The sequence below is a fragment of the Lactuca sativa genome, chromosome 5 (genome assembly GCF_002870075.4).
Source record: "Lactuca sativa cultivar Salinas chromosome 5, Lsat_Salinas_v11, whole genome shotgun sequence".
Lineage (NCBI taxonomy): Eukaryota > Viridiplantae > Streptophyta > Magnoliopsida > Asterales > Asteraceae > Lactuca > Lactuca sativa.
The window spans coordinates 23,322,916-23,350,817 of NC_056627.2; the positions used below are offsets into that span (position 1 = coordinate 23,322,916).

A 27,902-nucleotide genomic window follows, 5' to 3' on the forward strand; every position below is an offset into this window, starting at 1 on the left:
CAGGTGGTTTATTTTTTTTTAATTTTTTTCTCTATTTATATTGAAATTGTAGGGTAAAATCGCAGATGGAATAGCCCCATCTGCGATTTACTCTGATTCCATCTGTGAAATTGCGGTATTTTTTTTTTTAAGTTTTACTATGAAATCAATTGGTTTGACTACGAAATAATGTTGCTGAACAAGAAATTAAAGTTATGAATAGGCGTGTGGTAGATAAAACTAAAAAGAAAAAAATTCAAGTCAAAAAAATGAAAAAAAAAAAGCATGTTTATGGGCATTATGTTGATGTTGGTGATGTACGTTTAGATATAATTGAGCTACAAACCAATTGATTTCATACTTAAACTTAAACTTAAACTTAAAAAAAAAAGTAACCGCAATTTCACAGATGGAATCAGAGTAAATCGCATATGGGGCTATTCCATCTACGATTTTACCCTACAATTTCAATATATATAGAGAAAAATAAATAAATAAATAAACCACCTGCGAATGTACAAGCAGCTAAAGCACAATTGTGCTTTAGCTGTTTGTACATTCGCAGATGGAAAACCCATTTCACAGATGAGACTATTCTATCTGCGAAATTCATGGTTATTTTTGCAACTTCGGTTTTTTTTTGGCTATTTTTGTAATGTAATTAGTGTAAATGGCTATTTTTGTTATTTTTTCTTTCATTTATTAAAGAGGATTAACTATAAAATAATGATTTTATATTAAACTAAAATATTAATATAAACATTGTCGTTTTATTGAATTATTATGTGATAAAGAGGGATTGTTATAAGAATACAAAACACACAACGAAAATATAAGGACAAAAACCTCGATCTCACAAAAAAAAATAGTGATCAAATTCGAAGTTTTCTCTTCAAAATATAGAGTGGTAAAGTCTACTTCATTTAATACGTAAAAAGTCGGATCGGGACGTTAAAAAGGTAAAAATCTAATGAAACTAGAAAATCTAAAAAACTGACTGCCTTTTTACCCTCTCTACCCCTCCATAATTCTACAAGCCTCTCTCTCTCTCTCTCTCTCTCTCTCTCACACACACACACACACACACATCTACCACTTTCTGCTCTCTGCAATTTTTTTAGTTTAGCAGAGAATCAGTACAATTTGTGCCACAAATCAAACCACCACCACCACTTCCTCCCTCATTTCAAAACCACCATAAATTCTCAACATTTAATGCACTCAACAACAATACCACTAGCAGTTTTCCAGTCACCAGCTACCCGGTTTTACTGTTAATGGGAAACTAGCTTCACCGTCAGAATGGGATGTGTGCTCGGTAAGAGAGCCACTCCAGATCATCGCCCGAAGTCCCGGAGTGGGGAAGAATCCTTAGCTAAGCAAAACGTCAAACAGGTGGTGTCCAGTGGAGTTAGGGGTAATAGAAAGGATGGATCAGTTGAGAGAATCAGGCAATCCATCGGGGAAGTTCCGGCGCCGGACCGCCACAGACCGAGGCCAGAGTATACCTTGAAAACCTCTCAGGGATGGCCGTCGTGGCTGTGCGACGTTGCTGGCGAAGCCATCAAAGATTGGACACCTCGTCGTGCAAATACCTTCGAGAAACTCGATAAGGTAAACCCTAGAATCAGTCATAAATCTCAAAGCTTTATTACGTGAAAACGATTACCAGATTGTTTAAACTGTAAATGAATGATGATAGATTGGGCAAGGGACCTATAGCAATGTATATAAAGCGAGGGATTTGATAACAGGGAAGATAGTTGCTTTGAAGAAAGTTAGATTTGATAATTTAGAGCCAGAAAGTGTGAAGTTCATGGCAAGAGAGATTCTTATACTGAAGAAGCTAAATCATCCTAATATTATTAAGCTTGAAGGATTGGTGACATCAAGAATGTCTTGTAGTCTCTACCTTGTGTTTGAATACATGGAACATGATCTCTCTGGTCTTTCTGCTGTCCAAGGTGTCAAGTTTACAGAGCCACAGGTATCTTTCAAAACTCATTATCATAATCTCAACAATTAAGATAGATACGGACTTATTACTTCTTTAATCTAAGGTTAGTAACAACTAACAAGTCTTGTTATATTTAGATCCATTTCTGGCCCCACACATATATTGACCTTATGCTTGGTTGTCATGTTGATTTTTTTATCATATAGTTGCATTTGTCTTATTGTTTCTGGTTTGTATGGTTGTATTTGCCTTTGGTTGTGCTTTCCGACATTATTGTTTTCTAATGTTTTTGTCCATAAGATGGTATCCAATGATATGCTTTTAAAGTCTAACGGATGAGAATACTGTCAAATTTTCTGATTTACGTTGTTTTCAGCTTATATTACATTGACTTTGACTAAAAAGTCGGAACTTGGAAATGATCCAAAGTATCATTATTTAATACTTGTAGAATATCAGAGAAGCTACAGAATGCTTCTTTAAGAAAAGAAGTTCCAAGAATATATACTAACCGAAAGTTTTCACTTTTCATGAAGGGATGATGAAGGAATGAGCTCTCTTATATTATGAAATCTATATATGTAGTAATAACTTGCTGATTTTGTATTTTCACTCAACCCTTGTGTTGTATAATCTGAAAAAGTAATGAAATGGGCAGGTGAAGTGCTATATGAAGCAACTACTTTCTGGGCTTGAGCATTGCCACAAGAACGGTGTGCTACACCGTGATATCAAGGGCTCAAATTTACTTATTGACAATGATGGGATTCTGAAGATTGCTGATTTTGGATTGGCTTCTTTCTTTAATCCACAAAATAAGCAACCAATGACAAGTCGTGTTGTTACCCTTTGGTATAGACCCCCTGAGCTTCTTCTTGGTGCCTCTTATTATGGTGTCAGTGTTGACCTTTGGAGTGCTGGCTGCATTTTGGCTGAGCTTCTTGCTGGGAAACCCATATTGCCAGGAAGGACAGAGGTCTGTATAACTCCTATACATTTATTGTATTATTTATTTAGACAAAAACTGTCCTTAAGTTACCTGGGATTTTCGAGGGTATTCATGTCTTTTGCACAAAGGAGAGATCAGGGTGGGACAAAAAGATTCATTTTGCATCTCTCCTTTGTTCCTTCTTGTTCTTTTTGACTTATATTTTGATTACAGTAACATATTACTTATGTCAGATAATGTTTTAGAGTAAGTTACAAAGGTGGTCCCTGTCCTTTCTAGTTTTTACTGTGTGTAGTCAAAATTGAAAACTTTTTCAGATTTGGTACCTGGAACGATGGAATAAGGACCAAATTCACTATGATCATTGAAATAAGGACCAAAACTGAAAAATGTTTCAATGTTGGACTAAACAAACAAGGTAAAATATTAAAAAGCACAAGGACCTTTTTTGTAATTTACTATAATGTTTAATACATGAAAATTAGTTTTATGGTGATCAATTGGTATTCCACCTTGATTTGGTTTTATAAATTCAGGTTGAACAACTACACAAGATTTTTAAATTATGTGGCTCTCCATCAGATGAATATTGGAAGAAATACCGATTACCAAATGCAACACTTTTCAAGCCACAACATCCTTACAGGCGTTGTACAATAGAAACATTCAAGGACTTTCCACCTTCTTCTCTACCTTTACTAGAAACTCTTCTTGCAATCGATCCCAAGGACAGAGGCACTGCCACTTCCGCCCTCAATAGCAATGTGAGTAAAAGGAGGGGTAATATAGTAATTTTCTTTTTTGTTTTTGTTTTCTCTTAATTAATCATTTTTGTTGCATGTCATCACAAATCGATTATTCCAAAATAATCAGAGTCGTAATCGCTTTGTTGTCATTCCCTTTTATTTTTATAACTGTGTGCATGATTGGGGTTAAAACTATTTTGTGCAGTTCTTCAACACCGAACCTTATGCTTGTGAACCATCTGAATTACCAAAATACCCTCCAAGCAAAGAAATAGATGTCAAATTGAGGGACGAGGAAGCTAGAAGGTTGTTATGTTGTATTTTCTTTGAACCCCATGATATATAATATTTTTTCCCATAATTTGGTGTAAATGTTAAATAATGTAAATTGCATTACATTTTTATGGATAGGCAAAGAGGTTTAAGCAGTAAATCTCATGCTGTGGATGGAAATAGAAGAACAAGGACACGTGACAGGGTTAGCCGTGCAGTTCCAGCTCCAGAAGCCAATGCAGAAATCCAATCAAATTTAGATGTAAGTCAAACTTCTTTTTATTTTTGTTTTTATTTATTTATTTTTTCATTTTCTTTTGTTTCATGTTCTTTTTAGATCCATCAACTTATAGATGAGTTGATTTGGGTTATATTTTATTTTTAGGGAACTCATATATTCGTGAAATCCAAGAACCTTTTTTTCAGCAACTTTTTTTTCTTTTTTTTCAAATAAAAAGTTTATGCACCTTGAAACGTGCATATATAAGCACTTTTGTCAAAAAAAAATGTGGATATATGAAATGTGCATATATGCACATTTGCGTTGTTTACGAATTATGCATATGCACATTTCATATTTACACATTTTTTTGTTATTATTTTTTACGAAAGTGCTTGTATATGTTAGAGGTGCAATTTTTTTTTGAAAAAAGTAAGTGGAAATAAAGTTCTCGTGTTCTCACGAATATATGAGTTCTCAAAAGATCATGACACTTAATTTTTAATGGGTCAAACTAAAATATTTAGCTAAAAGTTAAACGGATAAGGTTGTCTAAAGTGTATTTAAATCCATACAAACTCCCAAATCGCTTTATCAGATAATATTATATTATATTATTGTAATAACATAGTTTTTAGATCATACTTAACAGATAATAATATTTGATTTTGAAACCTCTTATTCTATTCATCTAGTTTATAAAGTACATGTGAGTTTGGTGATTTTCCTTGACAGCTGAAAAGTCTAGTACACCTGTCATTCGAAATTTAAAGTTGCTACTTGAAAGGAGAAAAAAGTATACCTTTTTTCCTTTTTAAAGGCAAAAAGGTAGTAGTTATTAACCACTTTTTGAGCCTATATACTGAATAATAATATGTAAGTTGTCTTTTTTGAGGCCCACATAAAAGCAACCTTATTTCTTTATAAGGCAAAAGTAGTTGATTGATTTATGTACATCATCCATCACAAAATAATTGTAAATTTAAATAAACACGCAATCAAGCAAAACAACAATTAATGAATGTATCAAACATGATTACAGAATCTATACTGTTAATATAAATTTACTGAATAAAATTAAATGTTTTTTTGTGGATTTTGGTATTTAGAAAAGGAGAGTTGTGACAGAAGCAAATGCAAAAAGCAAGAGTGAAAAATTCCCACCTCCCCATCAAGATGCAGCTGTGGGGTACCCTTCAAATAATGGTGGGCCCGCGTCTTTCTGCACAAATGATGACAATTCATTTGGGTCTTCAAGATCCGTCAAAGAACCCGGGTCCATGGGCGGGTCGTCAAGGCAAAAAAAGGGGAAGAAAGAACGTGTGTCACATAACTTCATTCGAACATTCCTTCCAAGCCTATCGATGGATTTAGGATTCCGGAGTAAAGAATCCGTTTCCGAGGTTTTTGGCAGAAGGTAGATGAGAGATGCAGTTTAAGTGTGTAATTGGTAATTGGTAGGATGGAATTGTGGAGAAAGGAGAAACAGAATGGATCCCACTTTTTGTACGAGAAAAATCGACTTGAGGTGTGGTGAGGTGATTTGATTGTTAGTTGTATAATCTATAATGCACCAAAGGGAGAAACAATGGATTCTTGTTCATAATTTGCAAAATGCAATTCCAATTCCCTTGTACAGTTTCTGAAAATTATGTATTTTAGATATGAAGATTGTTTGTGGAGGAGGCCACTTGGATCCATATCTGGAAAATGAATTATATAATTGGGGTTATATTTTATTTAACGGGTACGGGTACGGGTACTATATTTAAAATAATAAAAAAAAGCAAAAAGCTTGGATAAAAATAAAATGAGTTGAAGGTTTTAAAGGTTATCTGATGTGTGCGACTTTTACAATCACCGAAGTCCAAATTGTTTTAATTAGAAGGAAGTGGATATTATTTCGATGGTTATTATAATCGTATGCAAATATGTAATATATTAGTTATGTATGGATGTATGGATATGGATTTAAAAATTTTAGACAAAAGTTATGGTGGTCCACAAGCCTGTTTTAACGTATACCAGTTTTGTATATTTTCGTTATGGTATGCAATCATGCATGTTATGCCTAAAAGATGCCAAGCTCCATATTGTTTTGTTATATATTTGCCATACAAAGGGATGGTGTACCTCTGCGTGAGAGAGATAGAAAGACTTTTGTAATGCCATACATGGGAGGGTCCCAAATAGGATACACCTCACTTTGTCTGACTTTCTTTTTAGCATATGGTTTACTTTAAGGCTTAAGATTGGGAGTGGTGTCATTGAGGGTTGTTGGGAGGGGACACAGTTTAGACTGTGCTATGCCATGTAGTCTGCAACACACACTTTGTAAAGTCCCATTTTCACATCAAGATATTTCATTTTTAATTAACGTGGAATTGCTCATTTTTAGAATACAAGTTACGAAAATCATTTATCCAAAGTTATATTTATTGAAAATCAGAGTAACATAATAATGCAGAATCTTCAATACTGCTGATGAGTGTGTACAGTCATGCTTTCGCCTTCCTACGAACCGATAATACCTGAAAATAACAGCAACTGGGTAAGCATAAAGTTCAGTGACTCCCCAAAAATATCACATGCATTAAGACATATAAAACATGTAATGGGCCCAATCAGTCATCGGACTGGAATACTCCGGCCCAATCAGTCATCGGACTAGAATGTGCTGACCCAATCAGTCATCAGGCTGGAATGTGCCGGCCAAATCAGTCATCAGATTGGAATGCATCGGCCCAATAAGTCATCAGACTGGAATACTCCATCCCAATCAGTTATCGGACTGGCCTACCACAACCTAATCAATCATCGGACTGGAATGCCAACATGCAACAGGTCCAATCAGTCATCAGACTGGAATATCCGGAATCTAGAAGAGCAATAAAGGAAGGAAAATCCCTAAATGATGAAGTCAACTCGTCGAGTCTATGGAAGAACTCGGCGAGTCGGAGCGGTTTCTAAGTCGCGAGTTAAGTGACCGACTCGACGAGTTGGGGGACCAACTCAGCAAGTTGGTTAGGGTTTGGGAAACCCTAAGTTCGGGCCTTCTACCCTATTTAAAGAACATTATAACACTCCCTCAGCCTCCTTAATGCTCTCTCAAGTCCAGAACGAAACCCTAGTGCGTTCCATGAGCTTGTGAGCCATTATTGAGCATTCTTGAGTGCTTTGGAGCTTAAAGAAGAAGGTGAAGCCTTGGGGATACAAGAAGAGACTAGTAGATCCAAAAACCTCTTACATCCTTCTCCATTTTCTGGTAAGAAACCTTCAACATTGATCATTATGCACTTAGATCTCTTCTTGGTCACTTTGGGGGGGGGGGGGGGGGGGGTTGGTCCAAGAACCCTAGCATGTGAGGAATGGACGTCCCAAGGGCTTATGCTTTCAGATCTAGAACCATTAAGGGTTGTTATGGCATAAAGGTGCAAGCTTTATTCCATAGGAATCCCCATGCAAGCATAAGAAGTTTTCTTTTGGCCTTTTTAGCTCACAAGGCCATGTATGGAGGAAAAAGGCAGGAGCTTTGCATGGTTATGAGGTGGTTGGGTCCAGATCTATGTTTAGATGCATTGGTTTGGGGTTGGGTGGCTTGTGGATCAAGATCCAAGTCCTTAAGAGTTAGGGTTTGCATGGAAACCCATTAAGTGGGGGTATTAACAGGTAAAGTTGGAAACTTTACCCTTCCAAGGTCATTTCCATTGTATCTTCGAAGTTTGGTGCTTGGATCTATAGAATAGTGGCTTAATCCATTAAGATAGCCCAACAGACTAAGGGACTCGATGAGTCGAAGTGAGCTGTCCCGTTTCTATTCATGCGAGGACTCGACGAGTTTGAGGACTGACTCGACGAGTAGATTCGATAAATTGCGACCAGGAGTAGCCAAGGAACCCGACGGGTCAGGGGTTGACTCGACGAGTTGGTTCACGATTTCAGTGTTTGAAGTTTTAGCACTCGACGAGTTGAGGGAGCAACTCTGCGAGTTGAGTCAACTCGGAGCGTTGTCTTTGACCGTTGACTTTGACTTTGACCAGGATTGACTTAGTTTGACTTTTGGAGGGTATTTTGGTCTAAGTGTCATTTTGGTAATTGATAGCTTGGGAAGTTGAGTGATCAACAGTTCGAGGATCTGTCAGCTAGTTGCGGGGGGTTATTCACATGATTCTACAGTTAGCTTGTGAGGTGAATTTTCTCTAGTAGGAACGGGTCTAAGCCACCAATGTCGGCCCGTTTATGTATGTTAGTGTATACCGGAATTAGATCCGACGTCGGGTTTAGCCCGATGTCGGGCGAGGCCTGAGGAAGGATTATATGTATGTTTCCGAGCTACGGTTCGATACCGGGTGGTACCTGAGGCAGTAGTGTATGTTTCATTATACTTGTTGTCTTTGTGATACTTGTATGTGCCTGGTAGGGAGATGGGTGTGGGCGGGGGCCCTTATCTCATCACTAGCTGAGTGTGGACGGGGTTCCATATCTCATTAGTAGCAGAGTAGGGGCGGGGCCCAAGATAGGCGGGGCCTTGAGACTAGCAGTTATAATATAACGATTGTTTGTTATGTATTAGCATGCTTATATGTTATTATTGTATGTGTGTAGCGGGCGGGACCCGGAGACAGGCGGGGCCTAGTAGAAACAGATCTGTATACCGAGCAGGGCCTGATGCCGGATTCGTCCCATGTCGGGCGGGGCCCGATGTAGCAGGATAGGCCCAATGTTTGTAGTATGTGATTATGTGTATGGTATGTGGTACATTGGGGAACTCACTAAGGTTCGTGCTTACAGTTTTCAGTTTTGTTTCAGGTACTTTCGGTAGCAGAGGGAAGAGCTCGGGATGACTGCATGACACACAACAAGAAGTTTTAGCTTGGGATGTTTACCATGATAAAAAGAGAATGTTTTGAGATGATACTCTGATTTGATATAACGATTTCTGTTTATGAATGAAATGGATGATAATTATGATTTTTATTAATGGTTAAAAAAGAAAATTTTGGACAGTATTTTTGGGATTTTTCAAGTTGGTATCCGAGCCTTGGTTTGAGGGATTCGGGCACACTCTTGGTGTGTCTGAACTCAAACTGAGGACTTGGTATGAAAATTTTCAAAGGAAATTCATTTTTATAAAAGAACTTTGAGAAAAGAGAAAAGAACTTTGAAAAAGAGAAAAAGGGTGTGGTGCATGCAATCAACCGAGCTCAAGTAAGTTCTCCTAAATTACCCATACATGTTTGTTTAGATATGATATGCTTATGAAAACTGCATGTTAGATTAGGATTAAGGATCTAGGAAGGATGCCTTATATGCCTATTATATGTGTATGAGCTTTATGAGTTGCATGCTAGTACAGATTCCTAATATGTGAATAGAATAACTTGATTATGTTCTGGTTAGATTTTACTTTTTGTCTGAATGCTACTTGCTTTGTGCCTTGTGGGACTCCAAGTGATGGGAGTTAGCCATTAGGTGAATACGCCAAGTCACATGTGATCAGGGTTGAATAATCTTAGAGTGCTTTACTCGAAGGATTATCTAAGCCTCGTCACATGTGATGATATTCAGGTAGTGGCTAATTAGCATTATGAAGACACCTTCAATAGCTGAGGAATGGGTTCAGGTTGGAGGTTACCCTAGGGAAAGCCTAGGATGAGAGTAGTTCTAGGAGCAGTAGTAGTAGTTACCCTAGGGAAAACCAGGTTGGTAAACTATCGGTGATTTATACATAATGTGAGTCATATAACCATGTTTGATATGACTAGTGACCTTTCCAACGTTCTTCAGGCGTTGATGTTAAACGACATTTGTACATCTCAGGCGTGCCCGCCTAACTGTAGCTAGCAGTCCAGATGTGGGATTGTCAGCCCCGAATAGATCTATTCACAAACCTCACGCTCTCCCTCTAGGAGACTCTGGTTATACAATGGTAGGATTTATACCTGTACACCTAAGGGTACAATAGTGAAGTAGCGCCTCACAGTATCGTACAATCTAGTTTACATGTAATGCAGTAGCGTTCTACCGTAGTGAAAATCCGAATGTATACCGCGTATAGTGATAAGTTACAGTTATGAAAATCATGATAAAACAGTGATATAAACTATAAACGGTTTCTGTTCCAGTGCATATGTTTAGTAGAGAAAGTTTCTATGCTTGATAAGTTTTTAGAGAATTTCCAAACCATACCGATTATAGTTTGCATGTATAACGTAGTGAATAGCGTATCCGTAAAAACTATGTAATTTTAGTGAAAACGTCCCTTATGCTCAACATAGTACAAAAGGGAAATAAAGTATGAAATTTGCATAAGTTTTATGTATATTCCTGAAAACATTTATGTTTAGCTTATAAGAAAAACATTTATGTTTAGCTTGTATTCCCCCCTTGAAAACCTTAAAATACGGAAAAATGTAGGGGTATGAACTCACAGTTGTTGCGTGGGGTTGTTGACTGAAAAGAAGATTCCTGAGTTGTTGCACGCGACACTTAATGAAATCCTATTATCAAATAAATACGTATATGTATCTAAATTAGCAATTTCGATAAATAAAGTGTCAGAAAACACTTGAATTTAGTTGAGGAATGTTACCGAGACTTGCTTGAATTGAAGAAATGGGTTTTCAGCCAAAAGTACTACCAAAAAGGTGTTTACGACCGTGAAAAAGAGTTTACGGTTTCTGAAGACTTGGCGAGTTTACGGCCGTAAACTCAAGAACAGAGTTTACGGTCTTTGAAGGTTGGACCGTAAACTCAATAAGAATGATGTTTGGATGCTGATTTCGACGAGCTGAGTGTTTCTAGGCATTCTAAAGGGCTCCAAACGTGATTTTCTCGATGTTTCCCGAAGTTTAATTGCGTTTTCAGTGTTTACGGTTTATGTTTCTTAGAGAGAGGAGGAGAGAATGTGGCCAGAAACGTCCTAATGAAGTCGGAGGCATCGTATTTATAGGGTGAAAATGGGGTCCATTCTGATGGGTTTTAGGCATAAGAACAATCCTATGTGCTCATACAAACCCTAATGCTTGGATCTAGGTTTCTCTATTGTACATGCTTTGAATCCAAGACTAATAAACATAGATCTAACATATTAGAAACTGAATTAGGGTTTATAGAATTACCTTTGATTGTTATATAGCAATAACAATCAATTCCTTGCTTGAATTGGCCTTAGAAAGCTTAGTGCCTCAAGTGCTGCACCTCTAATGGAGTCACAAACACCATATGCAACTTGGATGAAGAGGAGAAGAAGAGAGGCTGCCCAAAAACGGCTGGAAACCCTAATGGAAGACTTGTCCACGTTTTTGGGGCATAGGGGCCCTTTATATACATGTAGGCTATTAGGGTTTACAACTAGGAAACCCTAATCTGACTGCTTAGGCCCTAAGCAGCCCATGGACTCCTTAAACATATCCCTTGGACGATTTCTAATGGGCTTCCCATAGAATTCGTCCAACCTATATTATTAGGTGATCCATAGCCCAATTATAATTATCTTATAATTACAACTTCAGTCCCCTAAGTTTAATTAATCTCTTTTAGCCACAAAATTAATTATCAATTAATTATTGACTAATATTAATTAAACAATATGATTTCTCCTTTAATATATTATTCTCATAATATATTAATAAATCATATTTAAACCTTTCTCTCCTTAAATCATCCTACATATTGCTATGGTGAAGGCAACCCAAAAGGACCATGCTCATAATCGGGTCAAGTACATACCAAAATAGTTATGGACTTAAACACTAATCCAACACATTCGTCCTTGACCGTAAACAGGTTTACGGTCGTAATCCCATTTAGACCAAAAATGTTGATTTTTCGAGATATTTGGGTTTCCGCGCGATTTTTGGCTCCGACTCGTAATAATTTAATTAAATATAACTAGATTATTTTAATAAACCAAAGATTTTGACGGAAAAGTTAACAAATTTGAATTTTTATTAACGGAACCGCTTAACGGAAACGGAACAAGTTTCGGGTTTTCACACCATCCGCTAAGTTGGGTGTTCGGAACTAAGACGTGATAAGAGAAACTATTCGGTCGGTAGCAGCAACGAGACAGCACTGGGAGTGACTGTAGATTTAGTACAACGTAGGGCTCTCCCACACAGAGATAGAGAAGGTTTTTGTTTATGTAAAGTTGTCTTAGGAAGGCCAGTTAACACGCCAGAAAAGAAGGGGGGACCCCTAGGATGTTCAACAGGAATACGCGGGGAGTATTGGAAGGAGTATCGATTGGGTAAGAGAGATGTACTAAAGGTTTCTAGCGATTGGATAGTTCTCCAGAGGATGCCCTCGAGGGTTAGCATTTTGCTCAAGAAAGATTGGGCGGTATACAAATAGAAGCGGTTCTTCAAAGATTGGACCGGGCAGACAGAGTATGCATCGTATCAGAGCACCATTAGAGGTTGCGGGGTAGTTGGCGGTAACGGACTTCAAGGACGAAGTCTAGTTTAAGTGGGGAGAATTGTAACACCCGGAATCTAGAAGATCAATAAAGGAAGGAAAATCCTTAAATGATGAAGTCAACTCGTCGAGTCCATGGAAGAACTTGGCGAGTCAGAGCGGTTTTTGAGTCGCGAGTTAAGTGACCGACTCGGCGAGTCGGGGGACCAACTCGACAAGTTGGTTTGGGTTTGGGAAACCCTAATTTCGGGCCTTGTACCCTATTTAAAGAACATTATAACACTCTCCAGCGTCCTTAATTCTCTCTCAAGTCCAAAACGAAACCCTAGTGCCTTCCATGAGTTTGCGAGCCATTACTGAGCATTCTAGAGTGCTTTGGAGCTTGAAGAAGAAGGTGAAGCCTTTGGGATACAAGAAGAGACTAGTAGATCCAAAAATCTCTTACATCCTTCTCCATTTTCTAGTAAGAAACCTTCAACCTTGATCATTGTGCACTTAGATCTCTTATTTGTCACTTTTGGGGGTTTTTGGTCCAAGAACCCTAGCATGTGAGGAACGGACATCCCAGGGGATTATGCTTTCAGATCTAGAACCATTAAGGGTGTTATTGCATAAAGGTGTAAGCTTTATGCCATAGGAATCCTTATGCAAGCATAAGAAGTTTTCTTTTTGCCTTTTTAGCTCATAAGGCCATGTTTGGAGGAAAAAGGCAGGAGCTTTGCATGGTTATGAGGTGGCTGGGTCCAGATCTGTGTTTGGATGCATTGATTTGGTGTTGGATGGCTTGTGGACCAAGATCCAAGTCCTTAAGAGTTAGGGTTTGCATGGAAACTTGTAACGCCCGCAGATCCGGGCTAGTCAATTTAAAGACGATGAGCATCAAAAATGAGTTCTGCCCCTGTAGAGCACGACTTCTAGCCAAACCTCCTCGTAGGTAAGATACACCTACCCTATTTTAAATATAACTTTTATTTAAATATAGTATTGTTATTAGGAACTTATAATAAATATTTGGGCTATTATTATGAGTTATATAAGTGTCATTATAATATCTTTTTAACCACTCGCGGTACGGAGAATCTGGTTTAAAGGGCCGCATAAGGTTGTTGGATTTCAGAAGTGCTATATGCCAAAATGGTCCTGCCCTCCGGTGTTTTATGTCTGGCCCCTGTTTGTACATAGTGGGTGAAGAGTATTGTTTAACACTTATATAATAGTAATAATAGCTAGACTATTAATTAGTCTCGGTCAATATTATACTAAACTCTAGTGGTAATGATACTAGGTTTCGTCGAACGAAAATAAATTAATAGAAGCGAAGCGCTGTCTGAGTTCGGAATCACCACCTTAACAAGTGAGTGCATGGTCCCTTTCATCTTACACATAGATATGAAGTATTTAATATAAATTACGAGTTGTGAGTGCATAGTTACTTTCATCTTACGCATAGATATGAAATATTTTATATAAACTACGTGCTATGTGTGCACATTATCTGTATACTTGTTATCTATGCTGGATGAACGATTTTATACAAGTTTTAAATGATTTAAAATGTATATGTATTTTATATCTACGGATATATTGGGTAAAACATGGGTAGATAAATGATGAGAGATGAAAGATGATATGAGTGAACATTGGCAGCTATAGACTTAGTGCCTAATAAATAACATCGGCGGCTATAGATTTAGTGCCTATTGGATAAACGTTGGTAGCTATGGACTTAGTACATGTTAGATAAAAGTTGGTAGTTATGGACTTAATACCTATTCGATAAACACTGGTAGCTATGAATTTAGTACCCGATGAATGAACTTTAGCAGCTATGGAATTAGTGCTTTACGAACGAGCATTGGAGGCTATGGACTTAGTGCCTATCATATAAACCCTGGAAGCAATGGACTTCGGTTTGAAGAAATATAGGATAAATAATTCTTAGGGTAGACCCTTAAGAATAAAGAAGATATTGGGGATGGGTAATTGGGATAATTGTTTGATGATGAAACATAATAATTATATTATTGTGGGTTGAAAACCCTATTGGATTCAAAGCATGTTTAATTAGAAAGCCTAGACACTGTTGGAATAGTGTCTAAGGCTGCAACTATATTAGGCAAGTATTTGACCCGGTTGTGTATGGTCCTTTTGGGTTGCCTTCACCATAGCAACTTGATAGGATGATTTATTAAGAGAGAGTAAATATTATTAATATATTATGAGAATAATATAAAGTATAATATATTGTTATTTGATTAATATAAGTCATAGAGTTAATTAGAATTAATTTGGTGACTTAAAGAGATTAATTAAATAAAAGGGTATAAACTGTCAATTGTTTGATAGTTAAGCTTTAGACTATAAATCCTTATAGATATATAGTGGACGGATTCTAGAAGCTCGGATAGCTTCAAAATCGTCCATGACTTATGTAAGGAAAGGATTTGGATAGCCTTAAGAGAAGATTATCCAATTAGGGTTTAGACTGTAACCCTTAAGGAGTCTACAAGTATAAATAGACCCTATGGCATAAGGAAATCGACACCTCTCCTAAAGCAAGAGAACCCTGGCCGATTTCCTCCCCTCTCCTCTCTCCTAAATCATCTTCCTTGCTATTGGTGTTTGTAAGCCATTAGAGGAGTGACATTTGTGACTCTAGAAGCTCCAAGACAACAAGATCAACAAGGAATTCAAAGGTATGGTTCTAGATCTGTTTCAATGTTGTTATTTAACCTAATTAGTGATTAGAAGTATTGGATTCAAAGCATGTTTAATTAGAAAGCCTAGATCCAAGCATTAGGGTTTTGCATGCGCACATATGAAAGTTCTTATGGCTAAAACCCATTAGTGGTATCAGAGCCTAGCTTGGTTTTCATTAAATTGTTGCTTAATTGTCTGAAACATAACTGCAAAATTCGAATTTTGTGTTTCTGAGTCATGGACTCGGCGAGTTCCAAAGTGGACTCGGCGAGTTGGCCTGACTCGGCGAGTCACTTTGTGCACTCGGCGAGTCCAAGCGTCAGGAATGGCCAGATTCAGGATTTCTTCATAATTATCTTATGGAAACTTACCTTAATCATATTAGATCAACCCTAATCCGATTTTTTGATATATATGACTATAATCTTGATCTAATTAAAGATATTTATCAACTAATAAAATACTTAATTTCCTTATATGATAATTAATTAATTATTTTGATTGTTTTGGTAATTATCTTAAAAAGAAATCTTGAATAAAATCAAATATAGATAATTAGGATATTAATTGTTAATTGGAATTATTTGTTATTTGATCCTCCATGTTTTAAATGTTTAAAACTTGCCCTCAAGTTTTGAAATTTATATTTTGTGATTAAAACTTTTAATTTACACAACTTAAATTTCAAACCCTAGATTTTAAAAGATTTAAAATACAACCTTATACTAATATGATATTACTAGAATAATATATATATATATATATATATATATATATATATATATATATATATGTATATGTATATGTATAACTAAATGCTAGTCTTACCGTTAGTAGGCCTCATTCACGAAGCCGATCTATAAGGTGGGTATAAGGTTGCAACCTATAAAATGGCGCTTAATGGGTGTACACTCACACCCACCGCTTGCTTGATTGGTGGAGGGTCGTTAGCCGAACGGGTAGGATAGGGCAACCTCATCCTCTCATTAAAAGTATAATAAGTAATACAAAGTAACTACACATTTTTTAAAAATTTCTCAATCTTAGTTACTTTAGGAAAAGTGAATTGATGCAATCCCATGAAATTACACTTTGCACCCTTGCTAAGAAGTTAGTGGAGCGTGTGTGGTTTACCGGCACACTAATTGGTTCTAAGCAAAGGTGGCAAAGGGTGATTCATTGTTTATCATAGTTCGATGGAGCGTGTGTGGTTTACCGGCACATCGAATAGGTGATCGTTACAATGAAGGCACCATGTGAATTTGCATGGTAATTCACACCCGCTTTGTGATCCTCGGTATCCCAGTCACAAACAAGAGGGGCATATCGAGATTTAAACATGCCATTGAATAGTTTCAATGAATCTCATCCGAACCTAGGAATTCTCAAAACACTTAGGACTAATAGTTTAAGTTTTGTGATGGAGAATTAGTGAATCGTCATTCACTTACCTTCAATTTATTTGCATGTTAGATTACGACATCCCTTTTCTAGTATGTAAATGTTATTGTTGGATCCTAGCCCTAATTTTCTTATTGGGTGATAATTAGGGATTCTTATTCTAATCTATCTTTGTCCTTTCTGTTTGTAGATGTCAAACGCTAACAACGCTGCTGCTAGTTCTTTCACGTTGATGAGCCTTTGCCAAAAGGTCACCTTCGATGGAACGAACTTTAGCGAATGGATAAGATACATTCGCACCATTGCTCGCTATGAGGATAAGGAGTATGTCCTTGATGAGAAGCTTGAAAAGATCAACCCCGAAATCGCTACTCCGGCCGAAATCACCGCTTTTGAAACTCATGAGCGAGATGCAGCGAAGGTACATTGCATCATGATTGCCACCATGAACTCCGAATTCCAAAAGTCCTACGAGGACATGTACCCGTACGAGATGCACCAAGACTTATTGGAGAGATACCACCAGAACGCGAGACAAGAGCGTTATGAGATTTTCACCAACATGATTTCCGCTAAGGTGGGTCATGGAAAATCTCTTACCGTGCACTTGCAAAAGATGCAAAGGTATGTCGACCGCCTTCGCAAGTTAAATGTTGACTTTGGGGAAGACTTGGCGATCGACATGGTGCTTCACTCTTTGCCTCCGATGTACAACCAATTTAGGATGACCTACCACATGAACAAAGAAGAGGTCACCCTAAGCAAACTCCAAGGTCTTTTGAGGGTTGCTGAGAGCAACTTCAAAGACAAGTCTGTTGCACCAACTCCCAATCCGCCTACTGCTCCTGTCTTGGCTATTGGTCAAGGAAAGGGAAAGAAGAGGAAAGCTTCATCGAAGAACTATCGCAAGGTTAAAGCCCGAGATGGTGCCTCTTCTAGTGGGACCAAAGTTGATCCCGCTAAGCCCTGTCCTAACCCGAAGGAGGCAGAGTACCACCACTGCCACAAGATAGGACATTGGAAGAGAAGCTGCCCAGAGTACCTGCAAGCAATCAAAGAAGGAAAGATCAAGCCATCTTTCGTAGGTATATACACAATTAAATCTAACGATTCTAATCATGCTATTTCTTGGGTTCTTGATACCGGTTGTGGTTACCACATTTGTTCTAATGTGCAGGGACTAAGAAGAAGTAGGGATGTGGAGCAAGGAAGGATCAATCTAATCATGGGGAACAGAAGATCATCGCCTGTGACCAAGATTGGAGTGTATTCTTTAGTGCTTAGGAATAATTTGTGTTTAGATTTGAACAATTGTTGCTATTCGCCAGAAATGGCTAGAAACATCATTTCATTTCATGGTTTATATAGACAAGGATTTAGATTTTCTTTTAATAATGAGAATGGTTCTATTTTGGCTTATCTAAATGGTGTCTTTTACTTTGAAGCTATACCATGTAATGGAATATATGAAACTGTTATGATTGTTGATAACTTAGGAAATGATGTTTTGAATATAGATTCTTCCACTAGTATGGATAAAGCATCCTTGTGGCATTGTCGTCTTGGACATGTCAACAAGAAACGCATAGCCCAACTCCAAAAGGATGGAGTGTTGGAGTCATTCGACCTTAGGGAAGATGACACATGCGAGTCTTGTTTACTTGGAAAGATGACTAAATCACCCTTCACGAGTACGTGTGAAAGGGGTGAGGGTCTATTGGACCTAATACATACCGATGTATGTGGACCGTTTAGATCAACCACGAAGGATGGGAACTGCTTCTACGTGACTTTTACCGATGATTATAGTAGATATGTATATCTATTTAATCAAACCGAATTGTACTTGTGCATATAGTTACTAGACTTATCCAAGTGGGAGACTGTTGGAATAGTGTCTAAGGCTTCAACTATATTTGGCAAGTATTTGACCCGGTTGTGCATGGTCCTTTTGGGTTGCCTTCACCATAGCAACTTGATAGGATGATTTATTAAGAGAGAGTAAATATTATTAATATATTATGAGAATAATATAAAGTATAATATATTGTTATTTGATTAATATAAGTCATAGAATTAATTAGAATTAATTTGGTGACTTAAAGAGATTAATTAAATAAAAGGGTATAAACTGTCATAGACCCTATGGCATAAGGAAATCAGCACCTCTCCTAAAGCAAGAGAACCTTGGCCGATTTCCTCCCCTCTCCTCTCTCCTAAATCATCTTCCTTGCTATTGGTGTTTGTAAGCCATTAGAGGAGTGACATTTGTGACTCTAGAAGCTCCAAGACAACAAGATCAACAAGGAATTCAAAGGTATGGTTCTAGATCTGTTTCAATGTTGTTATTTAACCTAATTAGCCATTAGAAGTCTTGGATTCAAAGCATGTTTAATTAGAAAGCCTAGATCCAAGCATTAGGGTTTTGCATGCGCACATAGGAAAGTTCTTATGGCTAAAACCCATCAACATTACACTGAGAGATTAAGGAAATATAAATCACTAGTGATAATGAATGTAAGTTCTGTTTATGCTTATGTTTTTGTATTGAAGATGACATCCCAATGTTTTAAAATGAATATAATACATTTCTTCGGAAATGATTTGATAACGTATTTATCATGTTTTTATGGGAACAAATTCCGCAAAGTTTTCATTAAAAGAGGTACTCTGATTTTTATAAATCATAAACAAAATCGGTCTTTTCTGGCCGTGAAAATGGGGATGTCACAAAACCCATTAAGTGAGGGTATTAACGGGTAAAGTTAGAAACTTTACCCTTCCAAGGTCATTTCCAGTGTATCTTCGAAGTTTGGAGCTTGGATCTGTAGAATAGTGGCTTAATCCATTAAGATAGCCCAACAGACTGAGGGACACGACGAGTCCAGGGAGGGACTCGACGAGTCGAAGTGAGCTGTCCTATTTCCTGTTCATGCGAGGACTCGACGAGTATGAGGACTGCCTCGACGAGTAGATTCGACAAATGGGGACCAGGAGTAGCCACAGAACTCGGCGAGTCAGGGGCTGAATCGACGAGTTAGTTCACAATTTCAGTGTTCGGTGTTTTAGCACTCGACGAGTTAAGGGAGCAACTCGGCGAGTTGAGTCAACTCGGAGCGTTGAATTTGACTTTGACCATGGTTGACTTAGTTTGACTTTTGGAGGGTATTTTGGTCTAAGTGACATTTTGGTAATTGATAGCTTGGGGAGTCGAGTGATCAACAGTTCGAGGATCTACCAGCTAACAGCGAGGGGTTATTCGACATTGGTGCCTTCGACCCATACAAACAATGAGGAGACTCACCTCAAATGTTGAAACTCCCTGCAAGAAATCCTTAGCTGTTGTCCTGATAACTCCTCGAGCTATCAATACCAAAATATCGCCCAATTAGCAATTAGGTCCCAAACCATGATCCATAATCCATACTTGGGGGTATATTGACCATTTTACCCCTGGCCCAACAAGATTCATAACTAAGTCCCAACCCAAAACCGATAAGGCCCAAAACTGTAAAATCCATAAAAGACCACTAATGGCCCAATTTTCCAAATTGGGCCCAAATCCTCAAATGGGCCTTCACTTTAAGCCCACATATATTCTTAGCCCAAAAATATCTGATTTCTGATGGTCCACCAAGGCCCAAAGTAAAGAAGTCCAAGGAATGACCCAAACCGAGGCCTAAAACAAAACCTAGCCCATTACATGAGTATGTGGGGTGTACTCGATTGTACGTTGTATGTACATGCTTGTACGCCCAGCATACTGCTCTGTTAAGCCACTTATACCATTAAGCACTCAATACTTTATTCTAGAGGTTAAAATCACAGATCCAAGTCCTCTTCAATGTCTTAATCCATAAAGTCGCTGACTTGGAGACTTTACACGACCCAAATGAACCCAAACTCGAAGTATAGCAATCTACTTCCATGAAAATGACTTTAACTCATGCATGAACACATCAAGACCTTCAAGATGGCAACTTTCTGTCATAAGGATTGAAATAGCACCAATGGTGGCAACCCTAAGCTTAGGAAACGGATTTGAACCATAAAGCTTCATCCTTGGGACCAAAAAGGTCCAAAACCCAACACAAGAGATCTAAGGAAATAATCACCAAGTTTAAGACTTTATACCTCAAATGAAAGTCAAATGCTGATGAGGTTTTGGATCTAAAAGATCTATCTTCAATGAATCTTCAAGAGTGAACACCTTCTTCAAAAGCACCAAAATAATCTTCTAATGACCTTCTAAGCTCCAAGAATACACAAGGATGGATTAGAGTTTCGTGAAAGCTGTCTAAGGGTGAGAGGATGGCTGATCTTTAAGGTTATAACGTTCTTTATATAGTGCTCAACCCTAAAAATTAGGGTTTTAGTCTGAAGGGAGTACGCCCGACGTACTCACAAATCACCCGTGAACAGATAACCTTATATGTTGGATGTACCCAGCCAAACACGTGCATGCATTCCTTGCATGCATGGGACTACCTTGCCACTTATCTCCATAAGAGACCAAAGTTGTCAATAACTTCAAAGTGCCATAACTTCCTCATCCGAGGTCCGTTTCCAACGAACCTTATATCCATGAAAAGGTGGCGAGAAGCCCTACGTTCCTAATAACTCTCTCACTCTCAATCCTTAAAACATTCCCAATTTAAACCCAAATCCTTAAAATACAGCCTCCACAGCTGTGGCGGCTGCATGTGTTGGGACATGGCGGGTCTTTCAGTATCGGGACTTCGATAATATGAAGCCCCCGACTTTTGATGGAGTCCAAGACCCGATCATAGCTATGAAGTGGGTATCTGATGTGGAGGGATGCTTCTTCAGTTGTTCATACCTTGCTGACCAGAAGGTGACGTGCGCTCTGAACCTTTTGAGGTCCGGAGCGAAGGATTGGTGGAGGCTCGCTTCTTTTGGATTTGGTGTCTAAGCCCATACCTATAATTGGTATGTACTTGATTTGATAGTAGCATGATCCTTTTGGTTTGCCTTCATCCATGCAACTTGATAGGATGACTGATGGAGAGAGAGTAAGTTTTATGATTTGAAATAATAAATTGGTACAACATAATAGCACCATTTAAAACCAAAGTAAAAAATATGTACGAAGTTATAAAGAATAAAAGTTGTAAAGCCATAGTTAAAACCAAGTTGTAAAAAACACTTTTGAAATTCAAAAATGAAGTTGTAAAAATTAAAAAAAAAATAGGGCAAATTTGTGGAAACAGATCGGGACCATTATATATACTATTAATTCTCAAAATGTTAGCTACTGTTACCTTTCCCTCTTTCTTATTTTCGCACGGAAGTTTTTGCCTTTCTTATTTTGCCACTGAAACTTCTACTTTTCATTTTTTCGCATAGACAGCCGTATAATTTGTCATCCTTATCTTCTCTTCCTCACACCCAGTTGCCGCCATTCTTCTCCAATACGGTTCGTTTCTATTTTATTTAATTTTTCCCCTTTCTTCTTTACTCTTCCTTCCTCTTCGCTTCTTTGTGTTTCTATTTCGCCTCCGCGTCTCTCTTCCTCTGCTCTTCGCCGTCTTTGTTTCTTCTTTAGGTATGTGTTGTAATTTGTCTTATACAATCTCATGTCGGCACTTTTGTCTTGCAAATGTCGTATTTTGATTGTTCTTTACAAAGATAGAGGCGATGATGATATTTGTTTGTGAAAACAATTTGCACCGTCGACCATGGGTGAACTTGAAGGTCATATTTTGTCAAGGCAACTCGGAAGGCATATCCGATTAGACTATGCAACCGGTGTTTGCAACCATACTGTCTTTCATCCCCTTTTTCTGAGCCTCGTCTCATTGAAAATCACTTCCGTGTTTTTTATTTAGGCTTTCACCTAAAATCTGAATTCACTTTTTATGATTTTTGATTTTCAAATTCTTGGTGTTTCTTTTTTCGTCTTTTTCTATACGTTGGAGAGGGTCACAGAAGAAATCGTTTTATGATTGACAACATATCGTCGTCGACCTCATCACAGCTGAATAGCCGTTTGTCAACAACATCGACGACGGTGTTGTCAACTGTGGAGGGCGTTGATCAAATGGAGCTTCTTCTCAACAGCAAGTGAGGCGTATACCACCACCAGGGTTTTCGAGCAACCCAAGGAGTTGCTGTCGTTCCTAAATACCTGCCTTTTTTGTTCAATGATTTATGTGGGTTTTTTGTTGTTTGTTGTTTGCAGATTAAACGTATTGATTTCGATTTTTAATCGAGCTTTAAATTTCGATTTAAGGATTCAATTTCTGACTTGCATCAGTTCGTAGAAGCTCGTGTACTACAAACCCTGAATTTTGGTGTTGACATTTTATCTAGCTTGTCTCTTGCTATGGCAACAAATGGGGTTACATGTATGTATATTGATTGTTCTATTATGAAAAGAAACCATCTTTTTTCTTTTTGTCACAGGTAGTAGATTTTTATCTTAATTTGTATATTGATTGTCGATTTTTGTTGTAGCAACTGTCAGGCGAGAGGAAGGGAGTCTTAGTTGCGAGACTTGACCTAAGAAATGAGTTATAGTTAATGAACATGACACATATGGTATTGGTAGTTATGTCTCATGTATTCATAGTTACACATACCTCCCTCCTATCTAGAGTTTTTTTAAGACTTCTTTCTCACAAGTTGTTAAGTGAATTACTCTTTTGGATCCATTAAAATATTCACCTGAAACAAAACTATAGTTTTTTTGATTGCGAGATGAGAATAGAGATTGCTTTGCTGAAACTGTAGAGGCATGTCTAATATAATAATCTGGTATTCTGTCTTCTGAAAATGGAAGTCCATTATAACATTTTCCCTCATATTACCTTTTTCAGTTTGTTAGTGCTTGCTTTGATATGAATATCAACCCTATAAGTTTCATTTTCGAAGAGCAGTGATGTAGTGGTTACGTGAGGCGTTAAAGAATAAAGATGTTAGAAAAAGTTATGTTAATTCCTGTTTTGGTTTTTGCTGAAATTGATCGAATAAGATGTAGATGTTAATTGTTTATTTGATGTTTTGAATGGTATGTATTGTTGGCGGGATTTTACAATGGAACATACTGTAACGCCTGATAATTTTGTTAGGGTCACTATCCTATTCTTCAATCATTTGAGAACCATAGTCATTCTTTAATAAATGATCATTATAAAAACTATATCGGATTCCCATGTCATCAATATACATGTCATCAAGATACATCTCCAAAAGATATATATATATATATATATATATATATATATATATATATATATATATATATATATATATATATATATATATATGGAAAAAGTGAATATACATTACAGCCCCACCTAAGCTTAGGTACTAAACCTTACGAAAATATGTTGATTTACTATATAAAGATTGCGATTAGGGGATTCACAATTAACAATTGAAGATGTAGATTCAAGATCGACGCAATAGTTATGATAAGAAAGCAAAAATATTGATTATCTTAGATGTTTCTGACAGCGAATAAAAGTAATATTCACTGGGGTGAAGTAATAAACGATAATTGAGGAAATAAAATATGGATGGTAAAATGATGATGAAGGAAAGAAATGTTAACGAGGATGATATATTTATCAAGTGAAAAACAAATCTTGTATATTTACTATGTTAAAACAACATATTTTATAGGTTTAGTACCTATGCTTAGGTAGGGTTGTAATATATATTCCCTATCCTATATATATATATATATATATATATATATATATATATATATATATATATATATATATAGGATAGGGAATATACACATATATAGAAAGTAACATTGACCCTATTTAACATTGATCCTGTTGAGTGTATAGGGGCTGATTTGGGTGATATAAGCTCTAAGAATCAACAAGGTTTATCAGATTCTCACAAACTTGATGGGAAAAGTCAATAAGAACCCAATTGCCATACAAGGTATATTTTGTTAATATAGCAATTTTTATAAGCAATTTATGATAAAATTATTTGTATTTATGACTTTATGTTTGATGTTAGGGGTGTTGTTGCTCGTGAATTACATCTATCAAGAGGAGTTGAGAAACCAAGTGGTAGGGTTACTTACATAGTTGTTCTTGAAGGATTGAGCAGATTTAGTGTTGAGGAGCTTAACACAAGAGGAACTTACACTACTGGAAGAATTTCTCCTATTGATATGACAGAGGCTGGTATACCATCAAAACCACATTATTCCTTTTCAATTTCTATGTAGATTCACATTCACCAAGTTTACTTTATGGATTTCATGGTATTTGAATAAAGTGAAAAGTTTTGAGAAATTGATGCCACACTTGAGAAAATGGAAGAATCTCCTAAGTCAAACAGTTCATTCAATCCAAAAACAAAACAACTTTGTCTATACAAAAAGGTAGAGTGGTCATTTTTTCATATTCAAACAGTTCATCCTGTAAAAAAAAACAATATTTGTTTATACAACAACATCATTTATCCATTCATGCATGAAGATTGAAGAAGCATTATGCCAATGAGTTGAAGTTTTCATCATTAGTAATTGAGTTATTCAACTATTGAATAAACATGAAATGGAGTATAAATATGTTAAATTTCAAAGTTTATATCATTTAGGGTCTTTCAAGATGATGAGTTGCTACATTCTCTAATCTTAATTAGAAATGAAGCAAGTAGAACAAGACACAGACTTCATAGTATTGTCTACACAGTTTATACAAATTGCCATGGAGCTTATTTCTGTTCTTGAACATGTATAAACAGTGACTATTTTCATTCTTATTTTATTAAAAGTAATATTGTAACAATTTTTTTTTTCAAAATTTCATTTTTTGAAACAAAAAACTGGAGGGAGAACTAAAGTTCTAGGGGTGTTGATTGGGTAAAATTTTCAGGTTTCGGGTAATTCGGGTTTTTCATATAAAAAAATTTACCTGTTACCCTACCCAAATTAAATTCGGGTAATGGGTCGGGTAAGGATAATCCGAGTATTACCCGATTTTTAATTTTTTAAGGGCACCTAAAAATAAATGTAATGAAATAAGTATGTCATGCTAAACTTTGAGCATTGAGATTTTTTACTCAATAATATTTGAGATGTCAAGTATTCTTTCCAAACTTTCAATCTTGGGTTGAATTCTTTATTTTTTTTTTCTCTTTTTCTTGTGGAACTTGATCATTGGTCGGGTTGTCAACTTCAATCGTCTCATCTTCTACTTCAATATAGTCATCCATTGATGACGAATACTAACGAAGAGCGGACGAGGTACAAAGGTTTTTTGACGTGGGAAAAATAGAACGAGCCTCAACGAGGGAAATTGGGATTTGGGAGAGTTAGATAAACTCATAAAGGGACTTTATTTCTTATATATATTTTGGGTAATCGGGTATACCCGAAACCCAAACAACTTACCCTTTACCCGACCCGAAAAAAATTCGGGTTACCCACTTACCCGAAAAAATTAACCCGATACCCGAAAAAATCGGGTGGGTAATTCGGGTAACAGGTATTTTTGACAGGGCTATAAAGTTCTTCTTGAAAATTGTCCCCGTGCACAAACTCGCAGATATATTTGTTGCAAGCTTTGAGATAAGCTTTGAAGAACAACTGGCTATGTTAGATTCAGTTGATGTAAAAGTAAGGCTTCAAAAGCCACAAAATTAGTTGATAGACATTTAGAGGTAAAAAAAAAACCTTATAATTTTATATTTAGAAACTTTGCAATTTATAGAAGAAATTGATGAAATTATTACGTGTATCAGTCTATTCGTGTGACAGAAAAGATTACACAAAAGGTTGAATGATAGCTGTCAAAAACACAGAAGGAATATCTTTTACGCCAACATGTATGTTTTTGGATTTTATTTTTATGTTTTTTATTAATATAAACTTTTTCTTGATTGTAAACCAGATGAGGGCTATTAAAGAAGAGCTTGGAGATAATGATGATGAAGATGATGATGTGGCTGCCCTTGAAAGAAAGATGTAAGATGGTGGAATGCATCCAAATGTTTGGAAATATGCACAAAGGGGATTAAGGTATAGTTGATTTTCGCAATTTTGGTCCTTTTTTTTTTTTTTGCAGTTTCGGTCCTTATTTATGGTTCTTGAAACGTTTTTTGTACCTATTCATCCAAGTAAAATGAATATTTTAGGCCATTGGTTATAGTGATTTTTGCAATATTTTTTTCCCAAAAATCTAGTCATGTTACTTGGAATAGGAAGCAAAAACATGACAAAAACCTCAAATTAGGACCAAAATGGAAAAAATCAGATTTACTCAAGAACATTTTCCGATTGTGATTGTGTCTTACCTCATTATGGGATATTACGTATTGTTGTTGTTTCTTTAAAATATTGACAAATAAATATGATTTTTTTTATTTTAATATTTATATAAAATGTTAAATCAGGAGATTGAAAATAAATGCAACCTCAGCAACCAGGGTATAACAGCTCACGTGTTTAGCTTAAACTTCTTGCTGATTTGCCATGGCATACAGCCATTGAAGAAGCTGGGTTGGACCTAAAAGCTGCAAAAAAAAGGCTTGATGGTGACCACTATGGCTTAGTCAAAGTCGAACAAATGATTATTGAATATCCGACAGTTCGCGAGGTTAGAAAAACATTTAATTTGGAATGATGGAATCATGGTAGGAATGGAGTCGTTCATTCCATTCCATTGCCATGTTGTGATGAATTTCTTGAATTGTAGCTGAAACCGAATGCAAAAAGTCCGATATTATGCTTTGTAGGCCCGCCAGGTGTCAGGAAAACATCATAGGCGTCATCAATTGCTACTGCTCTTGGGAGGAAGTTCATAAGAATATCTCTTGGTGGTGTAAAAGATGAAGCTGACATTAGAGGCCATAGAAGGACATACATTGGAAGCATACCTGGTCGCCTTATTGATGGATTATAGGTGATTTTTTTACATTTTTTTTTACAAAAATAGATTTGAAATTTTTACTTTTATAAGCTATATAACATTTCAGATCAAATTAATGTAATATATTTTGATTAGTATTATATTATGTTCTACCATTTGGTACAACTTGAAATAAGGAAAAAAAAAAAAAACAAACACAGCGCCAAAGAAGCAACTAATTTCACTTTAGTTTCATAATTAAAATTAAAACTAGAAGCAAACTTAAAAAAAGTTAGATAATCTAATAACTTACTATATCAAGTCAACAAGTCACATTGGTGTAGTTGATATGGTTTTAAAAGTTAAGTGACTATACTAGCTATAGTAAACGTTTACATTTTTTTTTTCAAACTCA

At 36.6% G+C, this 27,902-nt stretch overlaps 1 protein-coding gene and 1 pseudogene across 1 annotated transcript; both read left to right on the forward strand.

Annotated features, from left to right (window-relative positions):
* The first annotated feature begins 897 nt into the window (after positions 1 to 897).
* LOC111906547 (probable serine/threonine-protein kinase At1g54610) lies at positions 898 to 5,773 on the forward strand. Its single transcript, XM_023902298.2, has 7 exons — positions 898 to 1,593; positions 1,682 to 1,966; positions 2,595 to 2,912; positions 3,422 to 3,649; positions 3,837 to 3,937; positions 4,043 to 4,166; positions 5,234 to 5,773. Exons 1-7 carry the CDS (start codon positions 1,282 to 1,284, stop codon positions 5,543 to 5,545), a joined length of 1,680 nt encoding a protein of 559 aa, XP_023758066.1. The 5' UTR covers positions 898 to 1,281; the 3' UTR covers positions 5,546 to 5,773.
* Positions 5,774 to 22,605: 16,832 nt separating this feature from the next.
* LOC111906339 (lon protease homolog 2, peroxisomal-like) lies at positions 22,606 to 27,665 on the forward strand (annotated as a pseudogene).
* The last annotated feature ends 237 nt before the right edge of the window (positions 27,666 to 27,902 follow it).